The sequence below is a fragment of the Microcaecilia unicolor genome, chromosome 3, assembly GCF_901765095.1.
Source record: "Microcaecilia unicolor chromosome 3, aMicUni1.1, whole genome shotgun sequence".
Classification (NCBI taxonomy): domain Eukaryota; kingdom Metazoa; phylum Chordata; class Amphibia; order Gymnophiona; family Siphonopidae; genus Microcaecilia; species Microcaecilia unicolor.
This window is the reverse complement of record NC_044033.1, coordinates 345,687,951-345,709,174: the sequence shown is the minus strand read 5'-3', so window position 1 is coordinate 345,709,174 and position 21,224 is coordinate 345,687,951. Positions and strand designations below refer to the sequence as shown.

Genomic DNA, 21,224 nt, shown 5'->3' with positions numbered 1-21,224 from the left:
TTCTAGGTGAAATTTTGCATTTCCTGTGGATCTTTCTTCCTGATTGAAGCTACTGTCATAACAAGAACATAAAGGTATTCTACTATAAGTGATTTTCTGATATTCTGTAATGTTTATTGTTACAGCTTTTCCCATATTCTATACTTTTACATAGTCCTGTTTCTTTACAATTTTTCAGGTGTTGCATTAGCTCTTTTTTTCACACTGAAATCATTCTCAGAGCATATAATATGTGTCTCTCTTATACATGTTTCCTGTTCTTCTAGTTCTATCTTTTGACTGAAGGTTGACTGTACATTAAGATGGTCTCTCTTCAGTGTCAGATCCCTCTGGTAATGTCTCTGCTAGGAGGTCAGGTATGGGCTCACTATCCTGACTCTCTTCTGGTAAACTGCACACAGCTAGCACCATAGCCATACGGTCCGCATAGGCCTTTAACATATTTACATGAAAGGTATGCTGCTTTCTGTCATGAGAGGCCGTAGATATAACACAGTTTGCATCATGCAGGCACCTTATGACCTTGTAAGGTCCCACCCAATTAGCCTGAAGTTTATTCTGACAAACTGAGACTAAAAGTACCTGTTGGCCCTCATAAAACTCTCTGTTTCAGGCCTTACAATCATACCAAGTCTTTTGCTTAGTCTGGGCTGCCTGCAAGTTATCTCTGACAAAGCCCTTAAATTCTTCTAATCTCCGCCACATGTTAACTATATATTCAATTACAGGGGTGCCAGCGATATCAAGATTCCCCCTCCCAATGTTCTCATATTAGGTCAAAGGGCCCTCTCACCCTAAGGCCATAAAGCAACTCAAATGGGGAGAACCCTGTGGACTCCTGAGGTACTTTCTCTGTATGCAAACAGTAGGTAGGGCAAACATTTATCCCAGTCATGGTCTCCTGTTTCTACAAAGTCAGGTGCTTTAATGTACCATTAAATCTTTCCACCAAGCCATTAGTTTCAGGGTGATATGGTATGGTACGTACAGGTTTCACTCCACAGTGTGCCCATAGATTCTGGATCAACTCAGACATAAACTGTGTCCCTTGGTTCTGAGAGTATTTCTCGTGGATATCCTAACCGGGAAAATATTTCTAGCAGGGCAGTGGCAATTTTCTCTGATTCTATGGAAGATAAGGCCACCGCTTCAGGATATCTGGTAGCAAAGTCCACCATTGTCAATATATAGCTTTTCCCAGTCCGGCGAAGGTCACCTAGCAGCCCCAATATACCCACAAATATTCTCTCAAAGGGGATCACTGATAATGGGTAAAGGTTTCAGGGGAGCTCAGGGGGTGATCTTGGGTCTTACCCACTCTTTGGCATGCATCACAGGTTCTACAATAATCAGCTATGGCTCGAGATACTCCCAGACAACAGAAGTTCTGTCTCAATCTAGTGCGTGTCCGTGTCACCCCCTGATGTACTGTAGTGGAATGTCATGTGCAATCTGTAGAAGTTGTTCTCTGTATGCCCTGGGCACTATAAGCTGCTTACCTGCTGTCCAAGACTTATTAGGATCAGCAGGATCAGTCTCTCTGTACAACAAGCCCCCTTTCCATAGGATACAGTCTTTACTCATTGGTTGATCAGCCCTCTGCCTCAGGGCTTCCAGGTCAGGGTCAGAGCGCTGTGCTTCCTGAAAAGCGTGTCTCTGTCTTATATCAGTATCCATATCTGGAAGGGTATCTGCTGGAGACTTTGATAAATCAGGGTCATCAGTCTGATCAAGAGGTGTGTCAGTTAAATCAGGATGTTCCAAACTCATGGCTCCAGTCACCTCAGGAACTGGTGCTGCTGGAAGCACTGGAGCGCCTCCTCCTGTCGCTTGGCCAGTTGGTCCCACCTGGACTGGCTCAGGATCTGGAACTGGAGAGGTGATCTCTGCTGCTTCTGCTTGTTGTGCCACCATAGCGGAAATGCTGACTCCATTATTAAGGGTAATGTTCACTGGACCCATGTCGGTCCCACACAGCATTGGCACTGGCATGTTTTTCATTATGCCTACATCTCTGTATCCAGGTTTGGTACCTCAATCCAGGAATACTCGAGCAATGGGTACAGTCTCACTGGATCCATTGGCTAGCACCTCCTCTGCAGTGCGCCCTGGTAGAATAGCATCTTCTGGCACTAGCTCTGGTCATAACAAAGTCATGCTAGAGCCAGTGTCCATAAGCCCAGCCACCTTGGTCTGGTTCATAGTTACTGGAGTGCTGTAGTGTTGTGGAAATCCATCTGCTTCTTTGCTTGATGAATGGCCAGTAACGTTTTGTGCTGCGGCAACTGTGTGGGTTTCCTTTGTGGTACTGGAGCCACCCACTAAAGCCGCCAGCCTTGGTGCAGGAACTGGAATGCTCTTTAGTGCAGGCTTGGGGTTGTCTGGGCAATCCGCTTTGAAATGTCCTTTGCGGCCACACTGGAAACAAGGATATTCATACCTAAAGTCTTTAGGTTTTTTGGGAACACTGGAGGGTTTGCTGGCAGCTTCTGAGGTTGCAGGGATATTTGCCTTAGGGCCATGGCTGCCCTTAGATATTAGCTTCTGTGGATATGGACGGCTTCTCTTTGTCAACCAGGGACGGTTAGCCATAAAGATGTCAGCCAACTCAGCCGCCTTCTCTGGAGTATGGGGCTGGTGAGCTTGAACATGTTCCCACACCTCTGGATGACAACACTGAAGAAACTGCTCCAGGACCATCAGGTTTTGGCAGTCCTCTAGGGTTTTAACTTCAGCTCCACTGAGCCACTGCTGGTGCTGTTATCTTAGCTGAATCACAAAGTCGCTGTGCGTATCATCCTCCCCCTTTTGCAAAGTCTGCTACTTTAGTCTGTAGGTCTCGGGGGTAATGGCATAACGGTTCAACAAAGCTTTGTGCACCTCCTCAAACTGGGAGCATGTCTCCATGGGCAGTCCTTGGAATGATTCAAGTGCTCTGCCAGTGAGCTTTCCTCCCAGATAGCGAACCCAGTCTTTCTGAGGAATCTCATTGAGGCTGCAAATGTTTTCAACGGCAGGTAGATATCCATCTATGTCACCTCTGGTATCTCAAACTGTGAAAACAAGTTGGCCCGATCCGGGATGGGATCCTGCTTCTGACGGCGCAGGGATAGAGCTGGAGCTTTGGATATGAGTCATTTCCATCTCCAGCTTCATTTTCTGCAGTTGGAATTCACGCTCCTCTCACTGCTGTCTGTCTTTCTCACACCGCAACTGATCTAGCCGCTGTAGATCTGCCAGATCTCAGCTGGTGTGGCATCTGGCCCTGACAATGCATGAGCTGTTGTCCACAAGGAGTCTGGTCTCCCCTCAGGAGAACTCTGTGCAGGTCAGTCCTGCGCCTCCTCCTCGCTGAGGCCATCTGGTTGCTCTTGTGTTTAGTCAGGCATCTCCGGTGTCTGCTGGCCGCTGCCAGTCGACACCAGCACACTCCTATCTCCTAACACTAGCAAAAAAAAAAAACTGAACAGGAAAGGGACCCTGTTACTGCTGCACTTGTTCACTGTACTCTGTGTCTGGAGGTTACAGATAAAAAAAGACTCTGAACCACTCAGTGGATGGTGATCCTCACTCCATACACTGACCATGAAAATCCCACCACACTACCACCAAAAAGGAAGGACAAAGGTCTGTCACGAAATGCCTAGCCACCTGCCTAGGGATAACCCACAGCCACTTAGAGGGTATATCCCCAGAACAGCTCAGGTCCGCCTGCACCTGTCACTTGTGCTCTACACTAGCACCCTCCTACCACCGACTAGGTCACAACCACCTCTGGGTGTGCCTTCTGCTCTCCAATTATCCCCAGTGATTTCTAGGCCACTGGAGCCACACTCCCAGTGGTCTCACAGTTCACAGAAAGCACTCACAGATCCAACACACAAACCACCAGGATTCTTTATCAGACCAGACAGGCAGAGGTAATAAACAATTATTTATTGTCTTAAAAACTGAACAAAGAACAAAAAATGTGCAATCAGCAAAACAATAACAGGTAACTAAATATGGATCAATTATAAAACTAACTAAATGTTTGCATACTTCCTAGAAAGTACCTGGGGAGATCAGGACATATATCTGTTCACAGAGCTTCAGCAAAAGAGAGCCCTCTCTCCTCCCGGGCTGAAACTGAATCAACAGCCAGTATCTGCTGGGTAATTTCAGAACTCCAGGCCAATCAGAGCCCAGCACAGTCAAGTTTCAAATAAAAACTGGTTACATCACTACAGGCACTTCCTATTATCTGTGTGCTAGAGAATGATATGGGGACAAAGTTTGTCTCCGTCCCTGCCCCGTCCCTGTGGGTTCTGTCTTCGGCCCCACCCCATCCCCGCAGGTTCTGTCTCCGTTCCCATCCCCGCCCTGTCGGCTCAGTCCTCATCTGCAGAAGCCTCGGACACTTATGATTTTATAGTTAAATCTTTTCATTAAAGTACAAAAAGGAACAGTATGCTGTGCAACTGTTGTTTATAAATCACAAATAAAAAAACAATAACAACAATGAGCAACTATAATAACCCTCCCACAACCATCATCTACCTTTCCAACCCCAACAATAGCTGACTTCTAGTACCCCAAGGAATCCTAATCCGCCCTGCTAAAAAGTCCACGGGTATAAAATACAACCCATTCTTTATGCCCTAGCAGGGGAGAAATATGCCCTATGAAGCACTGTTATGATTTTTTAATCTGTGGATGAATAAGTCATCAACAAACTCAGGATTCAGTCTAGTTTTCCTGTCTTCCACAGTCCGTCTTGCAATAGAAGATGTCTTCTCAGATTTGCTGGTTGCAGGAATGAACCGGATCCCCCCATGCAAATTTTGCTACTTGTGGCCAGCATGTTTGCTTGTTTTTTTTTTCCCAAAAAATCAAAATATAGTCATCTGCATCACTCAAACAAGTTCATTAACAGGCTTCAAAGTAGAAAATGACATTGTGACAAAGTCTGTCCCCGTCCCCACAGGCTCTGTCCCCATCCCCACGCCGTCTCCTCAGGCTCTACCCCCTCCTCATCCTCGCAGGCTCTGTCCCCGTCTCCACGGTTACAGCGGATCCCCATCCCCGTGTCATTCTCTACTGTGTGCCAAATAAAAGAAGCCAGTCTTCTTTAACAGCTTTAAGCATAAACATGCACCATATGCTGGCCAAACAGAAGAAATATACTTCAGACATATTTGAGACAGGAAAATATCCAATACATTTTACAGGCTTAAAACACACCGTTTCTTCACACCTTGGCACTTATATTAAACTATAATGTCTGGTGATCACTGAAGCTTTAAACATTTCTCTCATTCCTAACTCCAGTATCACCCCTTTCCTGGTGAGTTACAAGGAGAACCCCCTAGAAAGGAAGCCAGGATCTCTTTCTCTTTATAAACTATTCAGAGAGGATGCTCCAATCCACAGCTGGTAGATTAAAGCCTCTCAGGATTAACCTTTTCCTTTCATTGTGGTCTCATGCATAGCAATGATTAGGTATCTTTTTAGCTCTTCATCTGGTTACAGAAGTCTCTAAACCACACTTCTGCAGAGGAAACAGAAGGTAAACTGAGAGCAAGCAATTCGCTATACTTTGAAGCCTTTTAGAAAAAAAAAATTCATTTAGCCCTCCTTAGCATTGTCAGTCTAAATCGGGGGTTCTCAACCCAGTCCTTGGGACACACCCAGTTATTCAGGTTTTTTCAGGATACCTACAATGACTATGGATGAGATAGATTTGCATATAATGAAGGCAGTGTATGCAAATCTAGCTCATGCATATTCATTGGGGATATCCTGAAAGACTGGCTAGGAGTGTCCCGAGGACTGGGTTGAGAAACCCTGGTCTAAATATATGCAGTGAAAGCTATATACTTAAGAAAGCACCTTTAATATTATTCAATGTTTGCAAATGCGCTGTTTTTAAAACACTTCTAGAAAGCTTTGGACATTTTTGATATGTACTAAAATGTACTGTAGAAAAGCCAAACAATTCACATCAAGTGTCATATATTACTGGGAAGACAGATATCTCGAAATGACTGCTAAATTTCTTAGGTGTTGCAAGGGGCTGTGCTAGGAAGCAGCAAATATCAAACACTGAGCAGCATTCTTGACAGGAAACAATCTAACTGCAGGTTGCTGACGTAAAGCAGAAAAAAGATGCTGTGTTTCATTTTTAGCAATTCTAAAATACAGACACTCACACTCTAAAGTGATGAAATGAAATCAGCGTAGGGAACCACAATGACCTGCCAAATAAAACTAAGAGAATACAGCAAACGTTCCGTCTGAACACACAGCATGTTTTGCTTATGCCACCAGTATTAGTTATAGATGAATACCTGGTACACAGTTGTTTTGAAATGTAGTAACTGCAAGGCACCACAGAATCCAATTTATGGTAAATGGTAAACAGATTTGCACCACTGCTGGCTTGTCATTCCCACCTTGACCGGTAAGACAGACCTTATACTCCTTTGACCAGGAAGGAACTACTACTGTGCTCAAACTCAAAACTTTTGTTTAAGATAGATAGAACTGACAGCACATTTCCTGTTGTGGCTTCTACCTTGTTCAGACAGCGACAGAAATGCAAAACTGGTTGAAAACGGAAAAAAAAAAATAATTTCCCCATATACTCCCTTTGCCATTAAAATGTAAAAGTTTTAACATTTCATCCACTTCAAGTATAATTTAATATGATGGGTACTGATAACATAGCAAGGCTTGCTATAATTCACTGGGCCAGAATTTCTTTTAACCTTGCAATTTAACCTTGGAATGCCCTCCCGCGGGAGGTGGTGGAAATGAAAACGGTAACAGAATTCAAACACGCGTGGGATAAACATAAAGGAATCCTATTCAGAAGGAATGGATCCTAAGGAGCTTAGCCGAGATTGGGTGGCAGAGCCAGCCGGTGGTGGGAGGCGAGGATAGTGCTGGGCAGACTTATATGGTCTGTGCCAGAGCCAGTGGTGGGAGGCAGGGCTGGTGGTTGGGAGGCGGGGATAGTGCTGGACAGACTTATACGGTCTGTGCCCTGAAGAGGACAGGTACAAATCAAAGTAGGGTATACACAAAAAGTAGCACATATGAGTTTGTCTTGTTGGGCAGACTGGATGGACCATGCAGGTCTTTTTCTGCCGTCATTTACTATGTTACTATGTAATTTGCAACTCAGAAAGAATTTTTCAGGTTAACACAGAAGTCTTCCTAAAGCTCAGTGCTACTCTGATTGACTGGGGGAGCAGCAGCTACCAAGCTATTATAGTATATACGATAGGGAACAGAGCAATCAAATGCGGATGCCACTGCTAAATTGATACATAGTTATCAATGAAAAATCTCCCTGTATTTTCAATGAGAAAAAAATACAAGAGAAGGATTAAGATCAGGACAAATCTGGAACAAAGGTAGTTAAACCTGCTCTGGAGTGACTCTTAAGGTTCTTTTGAAAGAGTGTGCACTGTGTGCGCACTTCGGAAACAGTCTATTCTTTTTGCAAATGGTGTGCACTCTTTCAGAAGAGTATGCACTCCTAACGCTATTGCTCCCGTGACGACATAAGGGGGGGGGAGGGGAATGAACATAACAAATATTTCCAGAAATGACACGGAAAAACGACACAAAATAAAAACTGTCTGGCTACACAACTCTAGTGCATATTTACATGCATGCCGTGTGTAGGTGTTTTGAGGGCATTGTTCAAGTGCAGCAGGGATACAGCTCTGATGTACGCGCAGTGGTGTGCTGGTAAATTTTTAACAACAGGCTCTCTCCCCGGTCCACCTCGGCGCCCCCCATCCACCGCTGCGCCCCCCCCCCCCCACCTCTGCGCCCCCCCAAAATTGCAGAGCTGGCCATAGCCGGGGGGAGGGGGCAATGCATTACTCTCTCCAGGAAAAAAAATTAAATGATCCCAGGTTCCAATCTAATTTATGTTTAATATGGGATAAAATGCCATAAATAAGTAAATAAATATAAACTTTTAACGTTCAGCACCTGATTCTCAAAGTGGACATATTCCAAACACTATAATGAAAATAAAATTTTTTTTTTCTACCTTTGTTGTCTGGTGACTTTGTTTCTCTGATCATGCTGGTCCAGTATCTGATTCTGCTGCTCTCTATCTGTTCCCTTGACTCCGTTTCCAGGGCTTCCTTTCCATTTATTTCTTTTCTTTCCTCCTTTCTTCTTAATTTCTGGCCCTCCGCAGACTTGACTGTCCAGTGGATCTAGCTTCTTCCTATTTTCTCCATCCATGTGCAGTTTCTCTCCTCAATTCCTTTTCCCTCATCTAATCTCCTTCCTCTATCTTCCCTCCATGTCCAGCATTTCCTCTCTCTCCCTTCCCTCCCCTCCATCCATGTCCAGAATTTCTCTTACTCTCCCCTCCATCCATGTCCTGAAACTCTCCTCTCTCCCCTGCCCCCCTCTACCCATCCATGCCCAGCAAATCTTTCCCCTGCCCCCCTCTCCCTATCCATGCTCAGCAAGTCTCTCCCCTGCCCCCTCTCCCCATCCATGCCCAGCAAGTCTTTCCCTTGCCCCTCTCCCCATCCATGCCCAGCAAGTCTCTCCCCTGTCCCCCTCTCCCAATCCATGCCCAGCAAATCTCTCCCCTGCCCCCCTCTCCCCATCCATGCCCAGCAAGTCTCTCCCCTGCCCCCCTCTCCCCATCCATGACCAGCAAGTCTCTCCCCTGCCCCCTCTCCCCATCCATGCCCAGCAGGTCTCTCCCATGCCCCCTCTCCCCATCCATGCCCAACAAATCTCACCCCTGCCCCCCTCTCCCCATCCATGCCCAGCAGGTCTCTCCCCTGCCCCCTCTCCCCATCCATGCCCAGCAAATCTCTCCCCTGCCCCCCTCCCCATCCATGCCCAGCAAATCTCTCCCCTGCCCCCTCTCCCCATCCATGCCCAGCAAGTCTCTCCCCTGCCACCCTCTCCTCATCCATGCCCAGCAAGTCTCTCCCCTGCCTCCCTCTCCCCATCCATGCCCAGCAAATCTCTCCCCTGCCCCCCTCCCCATCCATGCCCAGCAAGTCTCTCCCCTGCCCCCCCTCTCCCTATCCATGCTCAGCAAGTATCTCCCCTGCCCCCCTCTCCCCATCCATGCCCAGCAAATCTCTCCCCTGCCCCCCTCTCCCCATCCATGCCCAGCAAGTCTCTCCCCTGCCCCTTCTCCCCATCCATGCCCAGCAAGTCTCTCCCCTGCCCCCCTCTCCCTATCCATGCTCAGCAAGTCTCTCCCCAGCCCCCCTCTCCCCATCCATGCCCAGCAAGTCTCTCCCCTGTCCCCCTCTCCCCATCCATGCCCAGCAGGTCTCTCCCCTGCCCCCCTCTCCCCATCCATGCCCAGCAGGTCTCTCCCCTGCCCCCTCTCCCCATCCATGCCCAGCAAATCTCTCCCCTGCCCCCCTCTCCCCATCCATGCCCAGCAAATCTCTCCCCTGCCCCCTCTCCCCATCCATGCCCAGCAAGTCTCTCCCCTGCCCCCTCTCCCCATCCATGCCCAGCAAGTCTCTCCCCTGCCCCCTCTCCCCATCTATGCCCAGCAAGTCTCTTGCTCTCCCCTCCATCCATGTCCTGAAACTCTCCTCTCTCCCCTGCCCCTCTACCCATCCATGCCCAGCAAGTCTCTCCCCTGCCCCTCTCTCCCCATCCATGCCCAGCAAGTCTCTCCCCTGCCCCCTCTCCCCATCTATGACCAGCAAGTCTCTCCCCTGCCCCCCTCTCCCCATCCATGCCCAGCAAATCTCTCCCCTGCCCCCTCTCCCCATCCATGCCCAGCAAGTCTCTCCCCTGCCCCCTCTCCCCATCTATGCCCAGCAAGTCTCTTGCTCTCCCCTCCATCCATGTCCTGAAACTCTCCTCTCTCCCCTGCCCCTCTCCCCATCCATGCCCAGCAAGTCTCTCCCCTGCCCGTCTCTCCCCATCCATGCCCAGCAAGTCTCTCCCCTGCCCCCCTCTCCCCATCCATGCCCAGCAAGTCTCTCCCCTGCCCCCCTCTCCCCATCCATGCCCAGCAAGTCTATCCCCTGCCCCCTCTCCCCATCCATGCCCAGCAAATCTCTCCCCTGCCCCCCTCTCCCCATCCATGCCCAGCAAGTCTCTCCCCTGCCCCCCTCTCCCCATCCATGCCCAGCAAGTCTCTCCATGTACAGTTTCTCTCCTCAATTCCTTTTCCCTCATCTAATCTCCTTCCTCTATCTTCCCTCCATGTCCAGCATTTCCTCTCTCTCCCTTCCCTCCCCTCCATCCATGTCCAGAATTTCTCTTGCTCTCCCCTCCATCCATGACCTGAAACTCTCCTCTCTCTCCCCTGCCCCCCTCTACCCATCCATGCCCAGCAAGTCTCTCCCCTGCCCCCTCTCCCCATCCATGCCCAGCAAGTCTCTCCCCTGCCCCCCTCTCCACATCCATGCCCAGCAAGTCTCTCCCCTGCCCCCTCTCCCCATCCATGCCCAGCAAGTCTCTCCCCTGCCCCCTCTCCCCATCCATGCCCAGCAAATCTCTCCCCTGCCCCCTCTCCCCATCCATGCCCAGCAAGTCTCTCCCCTGCCCCCTCTCCCCATCCATGCCCAGCAAATCTCTCCCCTGCCCCCTCTCCCCATCCATGCCCAGTGATTCTCCTCCCTCCCCTGCCCTTCCCTCCCGCTCCCAAACATGTCCAGCGAACGATGTCCTTCACCCCCACCCTTCCCTCCCGCTCCCATCTGTCTTTTTTAATTACCTCCGTCGTAACCGCTATTTTAAGCCCTGCTGCGTGCAGGCCGTCTCTCCAGGATTCCCCTGCTTGCTTCGGTGATGTTCGTGCCCTTAGTCCCGCCTTCGCGGAAAAAGGAAATGACGTCAGAATGACGTCAGAAGGCGGGACTAAGGGCGCGAACGTCACCAAAGCAAGCAGGGGAATCCTGGAGAGACGGCCTGCACATAGCAGAACTTTAAATAGCGCGGGCTTCGATGGAGGTAATTTAAAAAGACAGATGGGAGCGGGAGGGGAGGATGGGGGCGAAGGACATCGTTTGACATGTTTCGGAGCGGCAGGGGAGGTAAGCATGGCCTGTGATGGCGCCCTCTTGCCATGCTTACCTCCCCTAATGAAGCCGGCTCGCCCCCAACAACAACCGGCTCGCAAGAGCTGTCAAAATTTAACAAGCGGCTCTTGCGAGCCGGCTCCAGCACACCACTGTGTATGCGCATATTTTATAAAATATGTAAGTATGAATACACATTTACAACTGCTTCAGAACAAGTGAAAATGATGTGCCAGCATTTAGGCTCTATCCGGGCTGGTTCTGCTGCCTATTTTATAAGCTTTTAGGATCATTTAGACTTCTCACATAGTTGCCTTTTTAAAAATGAATCCCACAGGTGGGATTTTCAAAACTAGAAGCCTCTGCAAAGAAAGGTGCAAAAGTCCATCGGTACTTTGTACACAGAAGGAACATTTCAAAGCAAAAGCAATCATGTGTTCTGAAAACTGTTACAAAGTGCATGGGTAAATACTACCAACAGACTGCTTGTTATGGTAGTAGCAGCAAAGCAAAAGATTCACTTACCTGAACACACACTGACAGGGATATCATTAGGAGAAATAGCATCTGATTTTAATGTCTCCAAATGAGACAGCTGTCTCAAACAGATTCTTTTCCATGGAAGAAAATCTGCTGGTTATTCTCAGCAGAAAGTCGTGGGGTAACTAGTCACTCCATGATACCAAATTGAGACAAGTTAATAATAAGGGCTATAATGAACAGACTTTAGCGTTAGAAGTTAGCACCAGCGCCTGAGCAGGCTTACCTGATGACAAAGCTCCTCCCACTGTCGGTGCAGCAGTTCAATGCGTTCCTTCAGCACTGATATATCATCGGCACTGATGTAGGTGCACAATGTCTCCTTCAGAACAGAAAGATGAGCGAGATCACCTGTCCACCCTTCCACAGCATTTTCCAGCTCCTACACCAAGAAATAAATATACACGATCAGTTTGGAGCATTAGTGTAAAAATGATGCAGCAACATTTCTCACATACAGCAAGAAACCTTTATCATCAAAATTGCAAAAGATCTATTAGAATGAGTTCTTTGACAATTCCTCTAGAATTTCTTTGTTGGAGTTGCACCTCACACCTAGGGGCCTACTCTTCCTTCTCATCTGTTTAGTAACAGGAAAGCACAGAAGGCCTGGTCTTATCCAACACATGTTATAACTGTTTTATAAAAGCAAACTGTAATACAAAGGAAACCAAGCAGGCAAATCTGACAAACAAAGGAAACAGTACATGAAAATGTGGAAAAGTCAGAAAAATTCATAGTCTGAAAGCTGTGGAATTTGCCATTTTAGTATTCCAATGCCTATGTTTACTAAGGTGCGCTAAAGGCATGTTAGCAGTTTTAACAAGCATAAATAGTGGACGTGCGTTAAATGCTAATGTGCCCATAGGAATGGATAGGTGCATTAGCGTTTAATGCGCCTTAACTTTAAAGGCACGTTAAAAATGCCAACGCACCTTAGTAAATACACCCCTAAATTCTTCAGACACCTTAGTCAAAATATAGAATTCTTCACATCTGACATTATCTTTCCCTCTGACCCTCCAGACTGGTAAACTCTCCACAGTTTACTCACCTTGTGAAGATAAGTCTAGGATCATTTGTAAACTTAATCTATTCTTTGTCCATCATGTGCGATGAAATACATATTCTTTTGTTTAAAATTATTACTTTAAGATAGTAATAAGCTTGAGCTGTATTTGATCACAGGTCATCACCCATGATCATTCTTCATGTGCTAAGGTCACAATATTCTGTTCTATAACAGGTGATATAAGAGCAAAGGTATCTACAATTGCACTGGATAGTTTAGAGGATGCCTCATTAATAATATGTTGTGAGGTAAAAACATCAGATGCATGTTGAGATGTGGATCCCATCTTATTCCAGAGCACCTCTATATCAAGGGCACTGTGACAAAACAGTGAGGAGTCCTTTTATAGAGCAGCGGTAAGCCAAACATGGGCTTACCGTTGGCTCTTCCAGGACTACCACTGGCCCAACGCAGTCACTGGCGGTAGTCCCACCCTGAGCGCGCGCCATTTACGAGGCAAAAAGAAAACCCCAGGAAATGACTTGTGTGGCGGTTACCACTGGATTCCTTATCGCCAACTCAATGGGTGGTGGTAAGGACTCCCCGTCACATGGCCATGCGGTAAGAGTTCTGTCACCACATGGCCACATGTGCCTGGGGTGTTTTTACCAGCCGCAGTAAAAAGGGCCCTGGTGTACAGGAAAAACGTCCCCTGCCGCTAGCGCAGGGCCCTTTTTCCTACAGTTTGGTAAAAGGACCACTGGGTTTGTAAGCCTGTGCACTATATTCATTATTTCTTGAAGTGTATTTCTCTGTTCATTCTTTAGTTTAACACAAAGAGATACACCATTCCTAGAAAGAGGAATAAGAAACAAACTAAGATAAATAAAAGGAAAATAAAGCACAAGAGATCATACAACTGCATCATTATTTCTACAAGTCCAAAGGGTCTCTATAGTTCATTTTTAGGAATTCTTACATTCAAAAAAGATCGAAGCTGTAAAGGTTAAAAAAAAAAATGAAACATCGTATTTTGTATCTGAAGAATATATTTACATGGGAACCTTAACTGAAATTTTGCTCCCAAAATCAAGGCTTCCTGTATCATCTTTTCCTTCTTTCCTGTGTCGATCTGGAAACGTCCGGAAATATCTGAATCTTTTCTCCCAAAAAAAGAACTGGAACTGATTGTTTCAGATAAAGTCTTATCAATGCCTCTTTGTCTTGAAAAAATACAAAAGAGACCAGCAAGGTGGTCCAAAAGTCCACTTCATCTTGCGGTCTCTCTAACAACACTGAGACATCCAAACTATCAGAAGATGAATTCACCCCCACTTAGCCTTTCGATCTGGCTTCTCGAGCTAATGAAGATGGCAAATAATAAAGTTTTTGTATTACAGGAAGCACATTTTCAGGATATTGAAGAACTTATTTTAAAAATTTATGAAATAGGTCCCTTGAGGGGCTATATTTAACAGAAGGAAAGTTTAATATTCTCAAATTCAATGACCTAGCTCCATTTTCTAAGTTCTCCAACTTACGGTGAACCACATCAGCATGCTGCAATAACTTACATTCCATCTCTTTAACTTGAGATAAAGATGTTTCATAATTTTTCAAATTTGACTCCTGAAGGACAGGTCGAGATTGAAGAGATTCAATCATTGAGGCATTCAACCTTGTATTGGATACAAAAGTAAGACAAACCTTATGCAGGGATTCCATTGATGACCATAAGGACTCCAATGCCATCTTTGCTGGTCTCTTCAACGGTTGCAAGGCTATCTCAGGGCTAGGCCGCATTTCAACTCCTGCCAGTGCTCCAGGTGTTGCTTCTAGCCCAGACAAATTCTGCCAAGTTTCCGACGGGGTAACTGAGAGGCTCCGATTTTCAGGAAAAACTCCCTCTTGAAGCGTCGCAATAGCATGGGAAGAACCCTCCTTAGCTCATCTAGAAGCCCCGACATCCGATGGCTCCACGGGCGTTCCTCCCAGCATACTCTTCGCTTCTAGAACCTGCTTCTCTGGACTCCATGGGCTAAGTGATACCTCACTTTCCTGACCGGGACTGTGCCGGTCAAAGGAGAGCCCCTGAATGCAGTTGGCGTTGCATATGCTGTAATCGGTAACTGACGAAGAGTAGGCTCCGTAGAGGTTAAGGAAAAACCTTCTCTAATCTTTCCCTTCCTCTTTGGCATTGTTAACTAAGAAAATAACACTTTAAGGAAAAAAATCTCTGGACCTCAGCATAGCACGTCTGGTCTCGGAACCATCTTGGTCAGCCCCCTTATCAGCTCTAGTTAATCACAGCCGGAGTCGCCATCTAAGTGTCACTCGCCCTTATTTGTTTATTTTTGTTTTGAAGTGTCATCAATAAAAACGTTGAAAGATAAGTGTCACTCGACATATCCACACACATGCAGACATTTAAGTTTAGGTTTTTTATAACTTCCATTTTCTAATTAGAGATGTTCTGTGTTCATCCCATGACTTTTAGAATTCCATCACCATTTGCGTCTCTACCACCTCCTTAATGGAGGCTTTCTGCATCTGTGCTTTTAAAGCAAGAAGGAGGAGGAGGAGGAGGAGACTGCACTCAAAGAACTTGGTAGCTGGCAGAAGTGCAGCATACACTTCCACAGCCCCCCCACCCCCCCAGGGATTGTTCCCGTCCCCAAGGGAACCCCGCTGGAATTGTTTCTGCCCCCACGGGAATCCCGCAAAAACCTGCTTCTGTCCCTACGGGATCCCCGCAGAACTGCTCCTGTCCCTACCTGGAAAATATAAGCTCCCCAAAACCCACCAAAAACCTACTGTACATACATATAGGTGACACCTGCAGACATAAGGGCTATTGTAATGGTCTATAGTTGGGTACAGTAGGCTTTTGGTGGGTTTTGGGGGGCTCACTATACATTATAAAGGAGCAACGGTGAGATGTGTAGCTGGACCTTTTATGTGAATTCCACTGCAGTGTTCTCTAGGTGCCCCATTGCTCTGCTGGGATGTCTGTGTGGCCAGTCTACTAAGAATGCTGGCTCTTCAACATCCCAATGTATTGATTTTGCGCGTTTTTCACTTGGACATTATTTTTTTCGAAAATAATCCTACTGAGTACAGCAACATCTAGAAAAAGGCCATTTTCGAAACAAAAAGATAACTGTTTTTTTTATTTTTGAAAACTGCTATATTTGCCACTTGAATTTTAGACATCTTGAGCGAAACGTTCAGAGTCGGATATAAACGTCATATCAAAAATGCCCCTCTGAAAATTCATGCATACTTTGAACATTCAAAAGGTATGCACACAGTTCCAAAGGTTACCACATCTCTATTCCCAGGATCACTTTCCCTTCAGCGTATAAAATTATTCATAAAATGGCACTGCATGTACACTTTTACCCACATGCAAAGAGGACAGTTTTAGAAAAGTTAATTTCTACAAGTAACTCACTGCTTTAACCACAGACACAACTTTTAAAATTCCCTCTTAAGAGTTCAGAAATGTAACAGTGTCAAACACACCAGTGATGCTACAAATTTAAGAGAATTGAAACCATTATTTCGTCAGTTGAAGATCGTTAGTGATCTACAAAGCATACTACAGAGCCATTACTGGTTGGCAGTAACATTATTGATGCTATACTTACTTCTAACTTGGTTATTGCCCTAAAATCAAATCACTGCAGTTCTGCATTTTACCCATTGAAATAAGCTGTCTGAAAACTGCCTTCCCTCAATGTCGGTAAAAACACACATAGTAGTGTTCTATAATGCATAAACTTTTATCCGCAAAAGGGGTAGCTGTTTATGTTTATTTATCACTTGATATACTGCCCAATGAATAGACCTTCTGAGTGGTTTACAATACATTAAAACTACAATAAAAGTCAAACAGGGAAATATATTTAATAGGATGGTAAAATCAATAGAATAGTTATAACAGAGCCAACCACCGTCTCTCACCAATCCCTTCAGGGAGTGCGAACGCAGAATCTTTAACTCGGTGCCTATTTTTGTGTATCCTGAGGGCACACAGTAGGAGCCTATTCTATATAGAAAACTAGGCAACTGCTTTCCTTTATAGAATGCTTGTGTAACCATTTAAGTGCGTGTATTTACACCAGTCATAGATCATGCATTTATCACCAGAACTTAGTCACATGCATTTACAGAATCATGTAAGTTACAAATGTTAAGCGTGCAGCTACTCACAACCCACTGAACCTGACTTACCCATAGGTCTAACATCAATTTAAAAATGGGCTATAAACAAACTTTGCCTGAACCCAAGTAAAACCCAACTTCTTTGGGTCCATAACACAAGTGGGCACATACCTGACATAAAATTCTCTTTGGAGAAATACAAACTCCACCTCAAATTACAAGTCAGGAACCTTGGGCTACAGCACAAAATCTCTTTGGAGAAATACAAACTCCCCCTCAAATTACAAGTAAGAAACCTTGGGCTACAGCTAGATTTAACACTTATCCTTATCTCCCAAACCAAAGCAACCTTCAAGAGCAACCTCTATCACCTGCGACAACTACACTGCCTCACTCCTTACAATAAGAAGGCAAGTCTCTTGCCAGTTGTGTATGCCTTGATAACATCAAAACTAGATTACTGTAACATACAGTACACTGGTCCGACTACAAAAGGTCAGAATGCTGAAGCAAGACAAATAGAAGGTTGTAAGCAATGTGAGTACATCACACCATTTTTGTAAAAACTTCACTGGCTACCAGTACAATACAGGGCTAAATTTAAAACTCTATGTCTGATCTTCAAGGCCCTTAAAGGAAATGGCCCCGAGTACTTGAAGAACAGGATGACCCTCTACACACCTCCAAGGACACTAAGATCCTCCCAAGGGGTATCCTTAACCACACCCTCTCCAAAAGGCATTACACGATGAGATACCCGTAAGCGAGCCTTCTCCGGAATAGCTTCCACACTTTGAAATGCACTTCTTGAAAGGCTTTGCTTAACACAAGACTATCTCTACTTCAGGAAGCAGGTGAAAGCTTGGATCTTCAACCAGGCCTTTAATGGAAGAAGTAACTAACTTGCTAATCGCACACACACAAGCAGTGACACTGGCTGCACATACTATAGAAGGACATGTTTATCGTCTCCTCCTCTAGCTAAGATTCAAGCACCGTTCTGACCTCATGTGCAACTTTCTTTAAATTAGTCCCCTTATTTTCTAACTCCTGTTACCCTATCTTATCTATCTATACGTTCCATCTTTGTTTACACACTATGCTGCCTATTAAAATGTTTTTAATGCTTATTGTACTTATGTACTTTAGATTGTAATTTGAATATTTTTACTGCTGTAAATGTCTATTGCTTATGTTTAACAACTTCTTGCTGTACTCTGTCTTGAGTGAATTCCTTCAAAAAGGTGGTAAATAAATCCTAACATGATCAAATTTGAGCTAATATTTGGAGTGAAGTCACAAAGGAAATCCACTGTAGCAGCATTCAATTTTCAAAAGGGCAGCTATGATAAAATGAGGAAAAGGTTAAAAAGCAAAAGCAGCTAAAGGATTGGCTGCAAAGGATAAGACTTTTAATCAGGCATGGACGTTGTTTAAAAATACTATCTGAGAAGCCCAGACCAGATGAATTCCATGTATTTACAAAGGTGGAAAGAAGAGCAAACAAAAGCCAGCATGATTAAAAGATGAAGTGAAAGAGGCTCTTAGAGCCAAAAGAATATCCTTTAAAGAACGGGAAAAAAAGACTCACATGAAGAAAATAAGAAGCAACATAAGTACTGGCAAGTTAGGTGCCAAGCATTGATAAAGAAGGCTAAAAGAATATGAAGAGAAACTTGCCACAGAGGCAAAAACTCACAGTGGCAACTTTCTCAGGTATATCAAAAGCAAAAAGACTGTGAGGGAATCCATGGGCTCAAAGAAGTCAGGCCACACGAAGCCCAAAAACGAAAAAACACCAGTGCAACCTGCATTATCTGCTGGAGGTAGAGAAATACCGACTAGATCCAGGCTGCACCCTCTCTTATGCTGATGTCGACACTGGAATCTGCATTGTTTCTCTATCTTCATCTATGATTGTGGCATATAACCCACTGGTTGGACTGGTCCAGCTGGACAATTAGGAAGCTAGTATTCTAAACATTTATGGGTGTAAGTGGTGTGTAAATGTTAGCATCTACTTTACAGAATTACCTGAATTTAAGGACTTGAAAGGTATTAATATACAAACAAACCTTTTCTAGAGACGTAGGAGTGGTAGAACTAGAGGACATGAATTGGAGGTTGCAGGGAGGTAGAATTAGGAGTAACATCAGGAAATACTTTTTCACAGAGAGGGTAGTGGACACCTGGAACACCCTTCCAGAAAAGGTGGTAGAGTCAAAAATGGTGAGTGAAAAGGTGGTAGTCAACAACAGTGAGTGAATGAAAACTATGTGTGGATAGACCCAGGGGATGCCTAAATGGAAAGAAGATGGCAATACAGCACGACTGTTGAGGTGTTATGTTGGGCAAGAATAGTGGAAAGTAAGGCAAAAGCTGGACAGAATTCCACAGTCTGTGTCCCACAAATGACAAAAGAAAGGTGAAGCTTCAACAACTCCACAGTTGTAGACCACTTTATTGTCTTATGCTGCAAGTGAGAGTGCTGTGCAGCTCAGGTGGGAGGGGAAGACATCTTAACAGGTAAGTTGAATACTGTCAGCAATATAACCACAACTCTATCATGTTTGGCTGCTTATATGTGGTTGGCATGGTGGACACTTGCCAACCATGTTTAAGTATGGGTGGTTGTGGCCCGTATAGAGTGGCGGGTGTGGCTCTGGCCACCTTGTTAGGCAGACGGGATGAACCATACGGGTCTTTATCTGCTGTCATTTACTCTGCTGCCTCCACTGTGCAGAGATATTTATGGGGACAGGGATAAAGCAGGGAAGGCAACAAAACCCACTGGGTTGCATTTTCATAACTATATGTATTTACTTTGCATCTGGCAATAGTCAAAGTAAAAAGGCATACTTTTGATTACTGGTGCAAAGCCCAGTGGGGAAACATACCCATGCTGTTAACTAATGACAACATATTAAACTATCCATAATATCAGTAGATTAGCTGAAAAAGTGATGACACCTGTACACTGTCAATGAAGATATGATGATCAACGTGCTTTTGATTCACATATAGACTCAAGTCCTCAAGCTTTGATCAACACCACAACAACATACTGTAGTATACTGAACTTAACACACAACCACCAGTTCCACTTGCTCACTGTGTACTATGCAGGGAAATGCAAGAAAAAGGGCATGGAGGTAATTTCTATAAAGTATTAAAGGCTATCACTGCATTACCTTGCAACGAATCTGTTCTGTGTGCAGCTCATCATGATGATCAGGAAGAGGCTGGGCCAGTTTCTTCCTGAAGGCCCTCAGTTTCTCCAGGGAGTCTGCTATCCCCTTCTCACATTTTTCCCAGTCCTGGAGCACAAAGAGATCATTAATTTCTTCTACCATTTCAAAAAATAAGCCCAGCATGTAGAAACCCAGGATGCTCCAAAGATCCATCTGTCAGGGTGAGATATTTGCCTAAGAAGAGTCTACACACAAAAGCCTTTATATAAGTGTCATGAAGCAGGACTGCAGAACATGAAGGCTTTCAGTAATCTGGCTAGGCAAAATCCAGAAGCTGCCCAGAGAGACTACACATTGAGCAGTCATATATAAGACACCATTAGAAAATGTCAAACACAAAACAGAAGCTGGTAAAGCCAGACTTTTGAATAGTTTTTTTTTTCTACACTAGAGGCAATGAATATGAAAAATGTTACCTACTATGCATAAAACCCTCCAGTAAAATGACCTATAAATATGCTCAATGGCTCTCCTGTGACCAATTTTACATTAAAGATAATGTTTTAGAAGTGTCTCCAAGAGTAGATAGTAACAGAGTCCCCACATATAGATGCCTGTACCTCCAAGGAAGCACAACTGAAAAGCTGCTTGATCTGGGCTCCATCTTACAGTTATAGGGATCCTTGAGAGTGGAATGGCAGTCTTCTTAGTCACTGTCGTGACCAAGTCAACAACTCTAGGGAGAGAGAAAAACTAATCTACCTCTTCCCAGGGGAGCGAGTAAAGCTGGCCCATGAGCTTGGGCCCATGGAGGACTGAACCCAGGTTCTCCCATTACCTGAAAATCATTTCCAAAAGTGCCCAATGGAGGGAGTTTCTGATAACCCGCTAGAATGCGATGCCTTCTCCTAGTCTCCTTTGGGGGTCTACGGACAACTGGAATACCTCAGATAATTGGTCTATGAGGGCAGGTAACTCCTCCCACCTAAAGAGCCAAACCAAAGGATCTCTGTCCTCCCTCAGGGACACCCCAGACTCCATGGAGTCATATTGAGTAGGGGAGGTCGAGTGGACAAGCATGTCCTCATCCCAGCCTGGGCATCTCTTGGAGGACAGAGCCGGAAGGTCTTCTGAGCCCCCACTAGCCTCCCTGACACATTTGCTAGGGAGGGAAAGAGGAGGAGGAAGAGGACAAGGCAAAAGGGCTGGAGGCTGAGAAAGGGAAAGGGGTGCAGCCAAAAAAATCCCTGACAAAAACATGGCCTGATCAGGCCTCCCCCATGTAGC

The 21,224-nt window shown here is 45.3% G+C and overlaps 1 protein-coding gene and 1 long non-coding RNA gene across 2 annotated transcripts in view; one reads left to right on the top strand and one right to left on the bottom strand.

Moving 5' to 3' along the window:
• The window catches only part of SYNE1 (spectrin repeat containing nuclear envelope protein 1), a 982,166-nt gene that overhangs the window by 145,244 nt on the left and 815,698 nt on the right, over positions 1 to 21,224 (bottom strand). The window contains 2 exon segments of the mRNA XM_030198470.1: positions 11,794 to 11,949; positions 19,938 to 20,063. Coding sequence (XP_030054330.1) covers positions 11,794 to 11,949; positions 19,938 to 20,063 — 282 coding nt within the window.
• Positions 1 to 21,224, top strand: part of LOC115466898 — a 47,322-nt gene that overhangs the window by 15,513 nt on the left and 10,585 nt on the right. Inside the window, exon 2 of the long non-coding RNA XR_003941614.1 lies at positions 7 to 74. This is a non-coding gene — a long non-coding RNA (uncharacterized LOC115466898). The remainder of the gene's footprint in view (positions 1 to 6; positions 75 to 21,224) is intronic.